Source organism: Microcaecilia unicolor, chromosome 9 (genome assembly GCF_901765095.1).
Source record: "Microcaecilia unicolor chromosome 9, aMicUni1.1, whole genome shotgun sequence".
NCBI lineage: Eukaryota > Metazoa > Chordata > Amphibia > Gymnophiona > Siphonopidae > Microcaecilia > Microcaecilia unicolor.
In genome coordinates, this window is record NC_044039.1 from 32,694,638 (window position 1) to 32,710,565 (window position 15,928).

At 44.1% G+C, this 15,928-nt stretch overlaps 1 protein-coding gene across 1 annotated transcript in view; it reads left to right on the plus strand.

Annotated features, from left to right (window-relative positions):
• APAF1 (apoptotic peptidase activating factor 1) overlaps positions 1-15,928 on the plus strand; it is a 140,285-nt gene that overhangs the window by 62,037 nt on the left and 62,320 nt on the right. The window contains exons 13-16 of the mRNA XM_030215021.1: positions 2,390-2,516; positions 11,833-11,961; positions 14,314-14,445; positions 15,579-15,704. Coding sequence (XP_030070881.1) covers positions 2,390-2,516; positions 11,833-11,961; positions 14,314-14,445; positions 15,579-15,704 — 514 coding nt within the window. The remainder of the gene's footprint in view (positions 1-2,389; positions 2,517-11,832; positions 11,962-14,313; positions 14,446-15,578; positions 15,705-15,928) is intronic.

A 15,928-nucleotide genomic window follows, 5' to 3' on the forward strand; every position in this document is an offset into this window, starting at 1 on the left:
ACAGTGTGATGTATATTTGATCAGCTAATGTATCTGTGATTTTGCATGCCAGGATTTCTATTACCGAGGATATATGTTTAGCAACTGGTTTTACTTTAAAGGGGGATTTGTATATTATTGCAACTGGCCTCCCTTCTTTTTCGTTCTGTTGAGGTGTTTCGTATTTTATCCTGGTGGGCATAGTTTGTTCAGTGCTGGGTCATCTTCGAGGTGTAACCATATTTCTGTTATAAGCAGTAAACATAGCTTCTCTGTTTTTATCCAATATCTGAGTAGTGTTGACTTATTTACTGCTGATCTCGCATTTATATATCCTATGGGTATCAGGACGTATTTTTCATATTTGATGCTGATATGTTCGTTTGCAATTGTCTGTCCGTCTGTTTTGATGCAGTGGGCTTGTTGATTATTGTACTGGTTTAGTTTTGTGTTGTTGTGTTGGCTTCTATGTTGTTGCAGGGATTGTGATTGAGTTCTTCCCAGTTGCTGGTATGAGCGTCGTCTGGCGGTGATACGTATAGGGATTTTGTTCCATTCTTTGGGTGACGCAGCTGGTATCCCCAGTGTCCATGATGCTGTTATGTAGTAGACAACCCTTATTCTTAGGTTGGCCATTATGCAGGGAGCTTAGGAATATGGGTGCTTAGGTGTAGGGGGGAGACTCTCTATGTTTTTCTTTCTCCATTTTGGTATATTTCTTGTTTTTTTTTTTTTTTGTGTGTGTGGCTTAGATATTTATCAGTTATCTACCGTGGCTGTTAATAGGTTGATGCACTTTCTTGGCTTCTCTTTCGTTCTGGCTGCTCAGTCAGATAGACATCTTTATTGTCCCTCGGATGCTGTCAGTTGCTCTTGGTGCTGGCATGCTTGCATCAGGCGATGGCTGTCCCACTTCCCGCAAGGCTTCTGCGAACTGACCCACAAGGTGCCAGTCAATCCCCAGGAATGCTAGTTCCTCTCTAGTCCACCCACAGCAGTGGTTCACAGTGAAGTTGTCTCCTCTCTCCAGCTGCTCACCCCATGTTGTCGGGGCAATCCAGCCCTTCCACCTCCAGTGTAGTGTGGGGTCTGGTGCGACTACCCTCCCTGGTTGGGGCCCTCTGACTCTTGCAGTCCTAGCTGTGCCCTCGTTCGTGTCCAAGTGTCTCCCGCCGGCTCTCTGGGCTGGAGACACTGCTCTAGCTGTGTGGGGAATAGGCTCAGCCTCTCCAGCTTTGTCACCGGCAGCGGTGTTCTCTCTTTGTTCATGGGAGCAGATCCACCGCTGCATCCAGTCTCAGTACTCCCCTCAGCCCGCCTGAGCAGGAGACTCTGCTTTAGCCGGGCTGGGGGTGAGCAGGTGTCATCTAATCAGCCACATGGGGCTGAGGATGCTCTGCAGAGTCTGGGGGTCTCCGCTGTTCGCCGGCTCAAGGGACCCGTGCAGTGGGTCACCCTGGGAGGCCTGGCCGATCGCCGATGCCCGCCCTGACTCCCACAGCCACAGTTTCCAGGGGGCTCTGGCTCGAACACTTAGCGCAGCGCAGCTCAGTGTCTTTCTTCCTCTCCTGCCGCCCTCTTTGATAAAAAAGGAGAAATCTTTATTGTCACTTAATACATATTGAGATCTTTCTGCTACTATTACTTATCATTTCTGCAGCGCTGTACACCATACACAAAAGACAGTCCCTGCTCAAAGAGCTTACAATCTAGATAAGACAGGTAAATGGACAGAACAATTAAGGGTAAGGGAATAAAGAGGTGAGGAAAAAAGGACAGGGTAAGTGAGTTAGGAGTCAAAAGCAGTGGTAAAGAGGTGGGATTTGAGTTTGGACTTGAAAACGGCTAAGGACGGGGCTAGACGTACAGACTCGGGAAGTCTATTCCAGGCGTGAGGTGCAGCGAGACAAAAGGAACGGAGTCTTGAATTAGCAGTAGAGGAGAAAGGGACGGATAAGAGAGATTTATCTACAGAACAGAGTACTCGAGGGGGAATGTAGGGGGAGACAAGAGTGGAGACGTACTGGGGAACGGCAGAGTGAATGCACTTATTTGGAAGAAAGGTGGGAGAGAGGAGATATGATAAAGATGTTTAAATACCTACATGGCAAAAAATGCACAGGAGGTGAGCCTCAATGGAAATGGTCTTTATCTGCCTTCATTTTTCTCTCTGTGATTTGTTTTGGCTGAACTGGTATAAAAGTCCCTTTTGTACTGTGCAGCAGTATGCTTGCTTGATTATTGTGGTGCTACTCAGTAAACTACCATGAAAGTAAAAAACAAAAACACATATTTACATGTTTTCCTTTCATTTTGTAGCTATCTAGAATCAGTAGAAATGTACTTACAATTAGTTGTTCATGCATTTTGCATAAAATATCATTTTTTTCTCCCTCCCCTACTATTATAGTAACAAAATGAACATACAGAGCCTATCCCGTCTGGTAGTCCGTCCACATACAGATGCTGTGTATCATGCCTGCTTTTCATCAGATGGTCAAAATATAGCATCTTGTGGTGGTGATAAGACATTGCAGGTAAAACAAATGTGTAAGAACTATCACTAAAATGATAACATGAAAAAGATCGATAACATAAAATAACTTGTTGCTTGATTTAACTAAAGAAAGAACAAAAAGATGGGATGGTGCAGATTAGTAGACATTCCATCTACTGTTCCATAAAGGGCTTCAGAATGGTTCTGATCACTACATTCTGTGCTATCCTTTCTCATCCCTCTGGCTATGTTAACCTTGTTTATGCTAGTTTTATGCTCCTTACCGCCCTGGCCTGTCCCCTTTCCCTTCTGCAGTATCAGTTGTGTAAGGTGTGTGGTGTTTTGTTTTGTTAAATACTGTTCCTTTATACTAGAAAAAACCCTTGCAATAACATAAATCAGATCCTAATTTAGTTTATTTTCAAAGTGTTCACAGGTTTGTATTTTTCTGCTTTCCCTGATGCATTTTAGGTATTTCTCCTTTTGTTGTATTTCATCATCCACTTTCTGTCCTGCAGTGGCGTAGCCAGAAGGCAATTTTTGGGTGGGCCAACAGCTTGGATGGATGGGCACTAGAGAAACACCTGCCACCTGATATGCCCTGCCCACACCCCTACTCCTACCGCACACCTACCCCACTTCCAATAACTTCAGTGGGAGTAGCAGTGCTGGCCTCAGTGGCTGCAGGCCACATTGAGAGCTAGGGGAACTATAAGAGGGTGAGACTCTTCATTCTCCACTGAGCCATGGTCCGCCAACACACATATGCTTCCCCCAAATATGCCCTAAATATTACAGTGGGACCCTAAAATATCAATACATCTATCAAGAAAACTGAACAAGCCAAAGTACTATAGATTACTACATAGAAAATTGATGCTAACAGAATACTTTGGTCACACACAGAACACAAATGCCAAATACAGAATAAGTGACCACAAACCATAAACAAATTAAATCAAAATCCCAAGAGGCCATACCTTGCATTTAGCACAGCACAAAGAAATACAAAGAGATGCATTTTCTCCTATTCTGTGCAAAATGTGATAGTACATGCAAGAGACAGTGTTAGGGGAGGTACAACTAGGGCAACTGCCCCCTAGCCAGAGAGAACCCCAGTCCAGCTAAAGAAGGTGCAGCCTGTTAGTAAGCTTTTGTGTCCCCTCCCAAATTTCTGCCTTGGGTCCCAGCCGTGTCTAGCAGGATGTACATTTCAAATCTGACATATTCTAGTCACAAAATAGAAAAATTAAATTCTGTATAATTATACTACAGCAAGAGGCCCTCACTGGATGCCCACCGGAAGGGTGGAAGGCCAGATTTTAGGACTAAGGCTGTAAAAATACCATTAGGATTAAGAAAACAGCGGGGACACATATTAACTTACAGGTAAAGCACGTCCTTGCTCAGCCAGTCATAGATTTTTAAACCTAGCTGGTATTTTTACAGCCTTAGTCCTAAAATCTGGCCTTCCACCCTTCCGGTGGGCATCCAGTGAGGGCCTCTTGCTGTAGTATAATTATACATTTCTTTTTTCTACCTGTTGTTGTCTGCTCATTTTATTTTTTGAAGTAATGTTGGTCCCAGGCTCTGGTTTCTACATCCTTCTGTCTTCTCTTAACCCACTCACCAAAGTCTCATGTACATTTGATATTTCTACTCTCTCTCCATGTCCACTGTCCATCTTCTTCCATTTCTGTACCTCTATCTTCCTCCATGTTTAGTATCTCCCTTACTCTGTGTCCCTATATTTCTCTGTCCAGCTTCTCCCCTCTCTTCATCCCCAGTGCCAATATATCTCTACCCTCTCTGACCCTACCCCATCCAGGTTCTCTCCCTCTCACTCCCTCCCCTTTCCAGCATCTGGTTTGGTGGCTTGATTCCCACCCGACCTCCCTCCCTCACGCTATAGGTTTAATATTTGTTCCCTTTTCCTTCATCTCCTTGGTCTGGTATCTCTGTTTCCCTTCCCTCCCTCCTTGTGCTGTACCAGCAGTTCTCTCCCTGCCCTCCAGTTCTCCTCCCCCCCCCCTCCTCCCACATCCAGCAGCTCTTTCCCTTCCCTCCAGTCCCTTCTTCCTCTTCATTGTCCAGCAGCTCTCCAGCCCCTTCTTCCTCTTGATTGTCCAGCAGCTCTCCAGCCCCTTCCTCCTCTCCCTCCCATGTCCATCAGCTCTCTCCCTTCTATCCAGATCCCCTTCTCCGTTTCCTCCTACCTCCAGCAACTCTCTCCCTTCCATTCAGATCCCCTCCTCCTCTTCCTCCCACACTCAGCAGCTCTCTCCTTTCCCTCCAGTCCTCTTCCTCCCACAAGTCTGGCAGCACTATCCCTTCCCTCCAGCCCCCGTCCTCCCCCCACAAGTCCAGCACTTAGTTCTGCCTTCCTGATCCTGCCCCAACCTAACATCCCTCGCTGTTGTTGCCTTTTCTCCCGCGGCTCCGGGTACGGCCGTCTGGGAGAGTTCAGCGTTGCCTGCGTGCCTGAAATTCTTCTCCTCTCCGCCGCTGTTTCCATCCAGTGTCTCCCCTTTCCCCTTCCATCCAGCATCTCCCCCTCTGCAGCATCTCCCATCTAACCTCATTCATCCCCTTCCTTCCAGTGTCTCCCCTTCCCTCCAGCATATTCTCCTTCTATTGTATTCCCTTTTCCTTCCAGTGTTTCCCCTCCCCCTTCCATCCAGCATCTTGTCCTCTCTCCCTCTTTACGGCATTTCCCATCACTCTTGTTCATCCCCTTCCGTCCAATGTCTCCCCTGGCCTTTCCTCCAGCATCTTCCCCTCTATCTCCCTGCCATTGCCTCCCCTCTCTCTGTCTTCTTCCATTTAATGTCTCTCCTTTCCCTATTCCCTCCAGTGTCTCTCTCTTCCATCTAGAATCTCCTCTCTCACTCCCCCTTCCTTGCTACAGCCATCCAGGATTTCTTGTCCCCCGCCTTGCCTCTCGCTCACTCTCTCCAGCCCATTCCTCGCCTCGCACTCACTGTCTCCACCCCCCCTCACGGGCAGGGGCAAGGACGTTGATGGCCAACCACTAGCTTCTCCTCCTGGCCACTGCTGTGGCGGCCTTGAAGAATCGCGAGCTTCCATTCTCTGCTCTGCCCTTCCCTGCCTCTCTCTCTCCACCACCCCTGCGTCCCGCCACAGCTGCAAAAAAAAAAAACTAAATGAAAAATGTGCGCGGGGCTGTAACCCTGCGTGCTACCCTCGGTCCTTGCAGCATTCTTTCCTTCACCCGTCGCTGGCAGCGCTGCCATTCATTCACACAGGCAGCTCCGCTCCCCTTTGCCGCGTCCATCCGGCCTTCTCTGATGCACTTCCTGTTTATGTAGGGCCAGATGGACGCGGCAGAGGGGAGCGGAGCCGCCTGTGTGAATGGCAGCGCTGCCGGCGACGGGCGAAGAAAAGAATGATGCAGGGACCGAGGCAGCGCCGGCGGGGAGGACAAGAATATCAGGGCAGGCAAAAGGCAGTGTCATGCGAGGGGATGTTGGGTGGGTGGGCCTGGAGGGAAAGTGGCTGGGCCTGGGCCTGTCCAGGCCCGCCCATGGCTACGCCCCTGCTGTCCTGATTGAGAGATTGATTTTCAAACTTTTGATGATCAGAACCAGTTAACTAATAATGGGATCAAATTTTAATCGGCCCTGACGTAGGTGCAAAGCCCATGGGTATTTTCTATGTTCAGACCTTGTACCTAATTGTCAAAGGTAAAGTACACATGTAATGTTCCTTTAAAAATTGTCCACAGGTACAAAGGGCTTCCTCTTAATCCAGCTAAAAGTACATGCATTATGTAACCCTGTATGTACTGGTAGTGAATTGACAGAGGGAAATTTTCAGACAGCCAGTTTACCTGAGTAAATCATTTGTAAAACTGCTTTCTAAAGGGTTCTTTTATTACTTTTTTTTTTTTTGCACTAATTAGAAAAATACCCATGCTCATTAGCATCTCCTTTTTTATCATCCATGCCAGACCAGCCTGGAAAAGTTGGGTTATGCCCCTTGCCAGCAGATGGAGACAAAAATAAATTCGGAGCTGACTTCACCTCACTTCTCCTATATGGGACTGGTACTGCCTTTCTACGCTTCAGTATTTCTCCGTTTGCAGCAGATGGTGCAGACGTGATCTAGTGCAGCAGGATTGCTAGGCCTAAGGATAGTGGTTTCTGCGTTGTCCTTCTCTGGTGGTACAGGATCCTGATCAGGCTCCCAGGGCTACAGACTGATTTCCCAGTTGAGCAGGGTTCCTAGCTCATAGGCAGTAGTCTACAGGCTGGTTTCACCAGTTGAACTGCAGGCTCCTAGGGCAGCAGTCTACATGCTGATTCTCCTGGTCAAGCAGGTACCAGTAAAAGTGCTTCCAGGGCTCTTTCTAGATGATCAGGCTAACAGGGCTCTGCTTTCTGCTGCTTCTGGTGGAGCAGGAACCAATGTGTGCTCCCAAGGTTCTAGCTTTCATTTGAGGACTCTCAGTGTTTAGCTGTCAGCTGCCTCTGGTAGAGCAGGTGTCAGTAAGTGTCTTGCTGGATCTTGGGCTTCTGGTTGATCCGGCTCTAGTTTGGCTTTCAGATGCTTCTGCTAGAATAGAGACAGGTAAATCTGTTCTCAGAGCTGCTCCTTTGTAGACCAGGTATTGGTAAATATATTTCCAGGGTTCTGGCCTCTGTTTAGGCAGGCTCCCAGGGTTCAGCTCTGGCTACCTCTGATAGAACAGGAGCCGGTAAGGGTGCTCCTAGGTGCTGGTATGTATGTTTCTGAAGCTTTAACCTCCTGTTGGTCAGGTTCTAGGGTTTGGTTTTTCCCTTCCTTGGATAGAGCAGAGAGTGTTAAGTGTCCTTTACGGCTCTTGCCTTTGGTTGAGCAGGTCCTCCTTATTCAGCTCTTGCTTCCTCTGGTAAGGTGGAAGGCAGTTGGTTTAAAAAAAAAATGAAATGGGCATCAGTTAAAATTTTGGGGCGAAATCAATTGTGTGATTAAAAAAAAATTAATTTCCTGATTAATCACAATTGATTGCAGAAGTGTTCCTACAGGTAGTTTTTTAATAAATTATTTTCTTATTCAAAAGAGTGCTTTAAATCGCATATCCTGTTAAAGAATGAAGGACCATGTGAGAACAGGCTCTTGGATTAAACATGCAAAAGTAGCAAATGTGCCTTGAATTTAAAAAGCATTGATGAGCCTATTTAAAAAATAAATAAATAAAAATTGTGCAGTTTAAAGATCCAGTGTTAGCCAACCCTGTGACAGGGCTTCTACAGACTGGCACAGTGCTGCGAAGGAAAAGGCTCAAAAAGAAGTTAAACAAAATGTCCTTTTCTTAAACAGTTTTTCCCCCATTTCAGGTTCACATTCCTAGTGTTTGTGCTTGTTCACAGCAGCCCCACTCTCCATCACAGGGTTACCTAGCAACAGTGGACCTTTAAATTGTTCCCTTGAACTGCCCTCATGTTTGGCACAGTTTTTATAGACTCCTGAATACCAGTTGAGACAAAGCCTCAGTAAAAGTTTTCTTTCACTTGATGCTCTGATGCATGAAAAATTCTCAGTGTAGCTAAATGTATTAATCTTATCAAAATATTTTAAAGTTAATGCCATTATTAATGCATTAAGGGGGGTCTTTTACAAAGCGGCAGTAGGCCCAACGTGGGCTTACCTCTCGCTAATCCGGAGCTGCCGTCGGCGGTAGTTCCGGCTGGAACGCTTGCCATTTCCAGCGCTCTGGAAATGTCTTTTTCTGTAGCGTGGAGCTAACCCGGCCATAATTGAACATCGCTGTGCACTGCCCGGTTAGCACGGGAGTCCTTGCCGCCACCATCTTACTGCATGGCCATTTTTATTTTTTTGTGTGGACATTTTACCCACTGCGGTAAAAAGGGCTCTAGCCCACAGGAAAAACAGCTCTGCTGCTACCTCAGGGCCCTTTTTCCTGCAGCTTAGTAAAAGGACCCCTAAATGCCCACCTCTTAAAAAAAAAAAAAAAAAGATCTAAAATTTAGCATGTTAATTTTTATTCTTGCTCTTTACTTCTGACTCTTAATGTCAGACATAAAGATGTAGCTGAGATAAAAAAAAGGTCATCTGAGGTGAAGTATGGGACTTCACCTCAAATAAACAAAGATCTCTGGTAGCCCAAGTTGGGATGCACCAATAAGTGTCGGGTGCTGCCATTTTAGAAGATGGCGGGTGCCAGAGGCAGGAGTGAGTCAGCATTATCCCTGCCAGTATTTAGAGGTGGTTTAGGGGATTCTAGATGGGATTCCACTTGGGCCACCAGGGATTATTTGTACAGGGCCAGGAGGATGGAGAGGTGCAGGGGTTTTTGGGTGTCCACAGCCCATGGACCATCTGGGAAATTTGGAGGAATTGAGGGAGTGGGCAGGAAGGGAGATATTTTGCTCTTGCTATAGCAAATGACTGCATACTACAGTGGCAGTGTGTGCTGTTGTCTTTTTTCTGACAGCATACACTTTTAACAATTAATGTACTTAATCAGGAGTAGAAGGATTTTTTTGTGTGCATGTGTTAGAACACCATGCTAAGCTTCAGCACATTGCATTCTAGCACAATGCTTACTGTATCGAGGCCTGAGAAATTGAAGCACTTGTCTGTGAATTTCTTCTGGTCAGTTACTTTTTGATTGTTTTCATTAATTCTGTTTCTTTTCCATTTCTGATTGCTTTGCTTTTCTTAAGTTTTTACTTTCTTGTAGCTATATTAATAGGGCTCACTGAGATATCAGAGGGACCTTGTGTGCATTCCTGAGTTAGTTCATAAAATAAAGCTAAACTATTCTGCTTTAAAATAAAAGGGGAAGCCACCCTTAAAATATGATTCTACAGTGTACATGGATGTTATGGATTGTGGATAACTAAAAATATCGGTGTCTGTCTAAAACAATGGTTCTCAACCCAGTCCTCAGTACACACCTAGCCAGTCAGGTTTTCAGGATACCCAACAATGAATATGCATGAGATAGGTTTGCATGCACTACCTTCCTCCATTCTGTGCAAATCTATCTCATGCATTTTCATTTGTAGATATCCTGACTGGCTAGGTGCATCCCGAGGGCTGGGCTCAGAACCCCTGGTCTAAAATTAGGTTAGCAGAGTTTACTTCTGAGAATTTCTAATTGATATGCTGTTGCTGCTTGGATGTCCAACCGCCACCTGAAACTGAACATGGCCAAGACAGAGCTTATTGTCTTCCCACCCAAACCCACTTCTCCTCTCCCTCAACTCTCTATCTCAGTTGATAACACCCTCATCCTCCCCGTCTCATCTGCCCGCAACCTCGGAGTCATCTTCGACTCCTCCCTCTCCTTCTCTGCGCATATCCAGCAGATAGCCAAGACCTGTTGCTTCTTCCTCTATAACATTAGCAAAATCCGCCCTTTCCTCTCTGAGCACACCACCCGAACTCTCATCCACTCTCTCATTACCTCTCGCCTTGACTGCTGCAACCTACTCCTCACTGGCCTCCCACTTAGCCATCTATCCCCCCTTCAGTCCATTCAGAACTCTGCTGCACGTCTTATCTTCCGCCTGGACCAATATACTCATATCACCCCTCTCCTCAAGTCACTTCACTGGCTTCCGATTAGGTACCGCATAGAGTTCAAGCTTCTCCTGCTAACCTACAAATGCACTTGATCTGCAGCCCCTCCCTACCTCTCTACCCTCATCTCCCCCTATGTTCCTACCCGTAACCTCCGCTCTCAAGACAAATCCCTCCTTTCAGTTCCCTTCACCACCACCAACTCCAGGCTCCGCCCTTTCTGCCTCGCCTCACCCCATGCTTGGAATAAACTCCCTGAGCCCATTCGCCAGGCCCCCTCCCTGCCCATCTTCAAATCCTTGCTTAAAGCCCACCTCTTCAATGTTGCCTTTGGCACCTAACCACTATACCTCTATTCATGAAATCTAGACTGCCCCAACTTGACATTTCGTCCTTTAGATTGTAAGCTCCTTTGAGCAGGGACCGTCCTTCTTTGCTAAATTGTACAGCGCTGTGTAACCCTAGTAGCGCTCTAGAAATGTTAAGTAGTAGTAGTATATGGTACATTGTTTACTTGCTGTCTCTCTTTTCCTTTTCATATATTTGCTGGACTAATTTACCATTTGATTTCTGCACACTTCTTTATTTAAGAGACTGGTAGTTGTAGCTGGCTTTCTTAAAATGACGTAGCACTATTGTATAGCACTGTCACCTCCAGAATGTAAATTAACTTCCACCAAATAGGTTATTTGGAAGGCGATCCAAATGCTGCATTCACAGCTGATCTCTTATGCGTTTCTGCACTCTTACAGGGATTTGCTAATGCAGGGTCCTTGAAAGGCCTAGTGACATCTGGAAAAGAGAACAAAAGGTCATTCATTGCACTGCCTTATAAACTGTGGAGAAAATTATTATTTTTAATAGATTATTTCAGCATATAGGAGGTAATTCTGTAAAGTGGTGCCTAGAGGTTGGCACCACTTATGCACGTCAAAGGTGCCATAAAAAGGCAGATGCCTATGGGGCCCTTTTACTAAAGGGGTTGCCGTGCGCCAATCCGGAGCTACTTCTGGGGTACTGCAGGAGCCTGTTGGTGTTCCCACCCCCTAGTGCGCACCATTTCCGGCACTATAAAAATATTTTCAATTTTTGTAGTGCCAGGTTAGCGCAGGAGCCCTTACCGCCAATAGGTAGCGGTAAGTGCTTCCCCTTCGAAATGGCCGCACAGTAAGTGGTTCACTTACCACATGACCATTTCTTTAAAAAAAAGAAACAAAACAAAACACCCGACCCTTTACCCTGCGGTAAAAGGGGGCCTCAGTGCAGCTTAGTAAATGGACCCCTGTGTGTACAAAGCATTATTGTATAAGGTGTAGCGCCTAAGTGCCATAGTGCCTAACTGCAAGGGGGGATGCACACATGGGCAGGCCATGGGCGTGTCTCCCAGTTACATGTGTAGTTTTATAGAATACTTTAAACTACGTGTGTGTCACTTGGTGCACCTAGACATACCAACTTTCACCTGCCATTCACATGGCCTAAGTGGGCGTACCTACAAGTGAATTTTATGTACCATATTTCTACAATGGGAATGCCAGTGCTAACCTAGTATTCTATAACAGAATCTTGGCGCTAAGCACATGACATCAGGGTGCCTAAATTGTGACACCAGTTTATAGGATTGCCCCAGGGTTGCAGCTTTCAGATTGACTTGTGTTTAAAATGCTGTTCTTAAATGGACTAGTTAAACAAAATTAAAAATAGTTTTTTGTAAACAATTATTTAACATAAAATGTATATGTAGTACAGGTGTACATGGGGTTGCACAATAGTTCTGAATTTTTCAGGGTTTTGTTGTTATATAGGTATTCAAAACTGAAACTGGAGAGAAACTTCTGGAAATAAAGCCGGCTCATGATGATGAAGTGCTATTTTGTGCCTTCTCTGCAGATGATAAGTATATAGCAACTTGCTCGGCAGATAAAAAAGTAAAGGTAATCAACTCATCCTGCATAAATATTATTTTGCAATTACTCCAAACCACCCAAAACACAGCAGCCAGACTCATCCTTCATACCCTCCCCTTGGCATTCTTTTGGTTATACCGAACACCAGGTACCTGGATAACTACATCTCCTAAGCTTTATGAATATATTTCTGAAGCTTGTACTAAATTCTCATCTCTTATTATTAGGTGATTTCAATTTGCATTTGGAGAATTGTTCTGATAACAATGTAACAGACCTTTATGAGACTTCTTGAAAATTGCATATTGTTTTAATATGCAAAAGTTAGTGCCAACACATAAAAAAAGGTCATACTTTAGATTTGCTCACAACAACTTCTTCACAGTTGCCAAGGGGAGGGTATGAAGGATCACCAGTTAACTGGCAAAACAGCAGTTCTGGACACAAATCTGAAAAAGAACTAACCCCTACTTTTACAAAGCCACGCAGTAATGCCGACAGCTCATTCACTTTGAATGGGCTGTGTCGGCATTACCCCACTGGCATCCGCTAGTGTGGGTTTGTAAAAGGGGGAAGGTAGCTGAGTACAATCTAGTAACCATCCATCCTTAAAGGACCTACTTGGTTTTACAAATTATAGTAATAACTGGGATTGGTCTGGAAAAATAGTTTACTTCTAGTCTATCCAGGTCCACAGTTGCAGAGAGAAAAAGTAAGGCTAATTATACCAATACATGCTCAATAAAAGTTTGTGGCGAAACAGAGGGTTTTCAAGAGTGTGAACTGTATTAATTTTTTCATGTAGTGTATTTCTCTTGTTTGGCCAGCAGGTGGTGTTTTCTGTTTTAAAGCTGTTGCAGAAAAGGCTGCTTTCTTTTCAGTTTAAGCCCTGAGAGAAAACAGCCTACTGTGCCATTAACCAGACACTTTCAAAGTTGATGCGCTGGGTTCTGATTGACCCTAGAGTTCAAAATCCAGCCAGGAGGTATTGGATTTTTCCCCAGTCTCAGATAGGGAGTGCAGAGGGTAAACATCTCTGCTCTGAGGCCCTGTTAAAGAACTGAGCAATTATTTATTTATGAACATTTATACCTCACTTTTTTCCACAATGAACAGACTCAAAGTGGCTTACAATGTACAGGAATCAATTACAATTACATTAGATAGGGTTAAAGGAACAGGGTAGGAAGGGAAAAGGGAAGAGGGTCTAAAATGGACTGTGGAAGTAGCTGTCAACGCGCAGCAGCTGGGACTGGCAATGTATGTTCCTGAAACTCCCCAGGTACCACCCAGGTAGTGACATAGTGTTTAGATAGTTTTAATATTGATCTTTATTTAGTTACCTATTATTGCTTGTTGTTTTTCTACCTGTTTTATATCATCTACTGTTCTGTTTCTGTGATAATAAACCCATTAGTTTATTAGCTCTAATGCTTTGGACTAAGAATCCTCATGGTTTTTGTTTTGGGTCTGTGAGTGCTTTCTAGGAACTGTGGGACCCCTGGGAGTGTGCCCCCAGTGTCTTAGAAATCACCGGGAAATAACTTGTGGGTGGGAAACTCGCCCAGAGGCAAGTAGAACCTGGTACATGGAGTGGAGGGCTGGCTAGTATAGAGCACATGCCCAGGTGCAGGTGCACCTGAGCAGTGCTGGGGTCAGAGCCTCTAGGTGGCCGTGGGGTTAACCCCAGGTAGGCGCTAGGCGTTCCGTGACACAGATAGAAAATTAATAGTACCTCAAAGTCTGTGAAGAGCTGATCAGGGTAGTAAGCCTCTGAGCACATTGTATATTGTTTGTTGTATTTTTTGTTTGTTTTTGTTTTTTTAATAAAGTCAGAGATGTTCTAAAGAGAGGCAAAGTAGAAAATATGAACTGCCCCTTAGTGTGCCCACAAAGGGGCAGTTCCTGGCCTTTAGGCATATGACTCAGAAGCTGGCGTGCATTTCTTTCCGGGAGCCAGGCAAGGTTTGATGACATTCAGACTGGTGTGGTAAAACTCAAAGGACCCGTGTTGGGTCATCAAGAAAATTTTATTTTGCTGCAAAAGATATTGGATAACCAAGTCTGGACTCCTTGGCTGTTCTGTCCTCTCTTTAGTTTTTCACCGCTGTTCCTTTCTGAAAACTCAAAGGAAAGACTATTAGCAAGTAAGATCAAATTTTTCCTTAGGAGGACTGGCTATCTCCTCCCCCTACCTCCCTCAAATAACATTGTTTGATAAACTTGCAATTTTTTTTCTTTCTTTCATTTTTATGATTTCTTCATTAAATTTTCTTTAAGCTAGCAATTAATAAAACTGAGAAGAATATATTGAATACATCACAGCATTATTGTAAATAGTTTAATGAAAAGTTTGGTAATATAGAAACTTGTCTTTAGGTATGGAATTCAGTGTTGGGCCAGCTGTTCAGAACGTATGATGAGCACACAGAACAAGTCAACTGCTGTCAGTTTACTAGCTCTGACTCCCAACCGCTTCTGGCAACTTGTTCAAATGACTCTTTCCTTAAAGTAAGTGCTGTGTACAGTGACTGAAGAAATCCTTTCTTGTTTCATATAGTCAGTCCTCATAGTGCAGGGTCCTCAAATCCAGTCCTTGAGGTCCACAAGCCAGCCTGGGCATCAGGATTTCCACAATGAATATATTTGAGTTCCATTTGCATTCACTTCTTCCATTGCGTTCAAATAGATCTCATATATATTCATTGTTGAAATCCTGAAAACCAGGCTGGACTGTGGACCTTGAGGGCTAGATTTGAGGACCCCTGTCATAAGGGATGACTTTATAATGATCAGACACCCACATACAGTATCTAAAGATAGGACTGTAAGCAGAAAGTCAGACTGAGTGGTCTTATACTTTAAAGTCCTACTGTTTTTTCTAGTTTTGTGTTTCTGTACTGTAGTCTAGGGATAGTTTATTCCTTAAAGAACTTTACTGCCAGACACAGTTGTATATGGAAAGATAAATTCATTAGAGATAAGAACAGAGCAAATATTTTCAGTTCATTTGGCCTTTTCCACAATTTTCTTCTGTTTCACACATTGGTGTTTTTTTTTTAAAATAAAACCAAACTTAAAATTAACACGTGTTAAGGTTAATATATATTAAATTGATTTAGTGCAGACTAAGGGGGCCTTTTACTAAGACACACTAATGAATTAAGTGCTACGCAGCCCATGGGAATACAAATGGGCTGCATGGCATTTAGCGTGCCTTAGTAAAAGGAGCCTGAATTTATTAAGAGACAGTACAAAGACAAATACACGTTAACAAATGCACATCCATAAAATCCATTTTGGACATTAAACAATTTACAAATGCCATGTGCTTCTTAGTAAACAAGCTTAAAACAATTATATTACAGAATTGTGTTAGGCACCCAAAGGTACCAGAATTGAACAGCTGTCCCAGAGTATGTGCTCCCATGTTTTCCTCAAACCTTCAGTTTGGCTTTTTTTTTGCTTGCTGAATGAATGTAAAAAAAAAAAAAAGGGTTTCATGCCTTCAAAGATTTTCACCTCCTGTGGTCTTCAGTGCTGCTGCATACAGGTGAGAAATATTGCTGACTAAATGGGCCATTTTAGTCTTTGTCTGCTTCTGTTATTCAACCAGCTTAGATTTTATTTTATTTGTAATGCAGTTTTGGGACTTGAATATGAAGGAATGTCGAAACACAATGTTTGGTCACTTCAGTGCTGTCATCCACTGCCGATTTTCACCAGATGATAAATACTTGGCTAGTTGCTCTGCAGACGGAACTGTGAAGGTGAAGCATTCTAATTTATTAATACTTTTTAAATGAAAGAATCAGATTGTGATGAAGATCTTTGTTAAACGGTTGATTCACTTTGCTAAACCTCGCAACGCAATTTTTAACAGGATGAATTTGGCAAAGTTTAGCCATGCTTGGGATGAATGATGGAATGCGTTGGCAAAGATGTAGTTGAAGGGGGCGCTAGTATTGATTTAAATATGGTAATTTATATACTG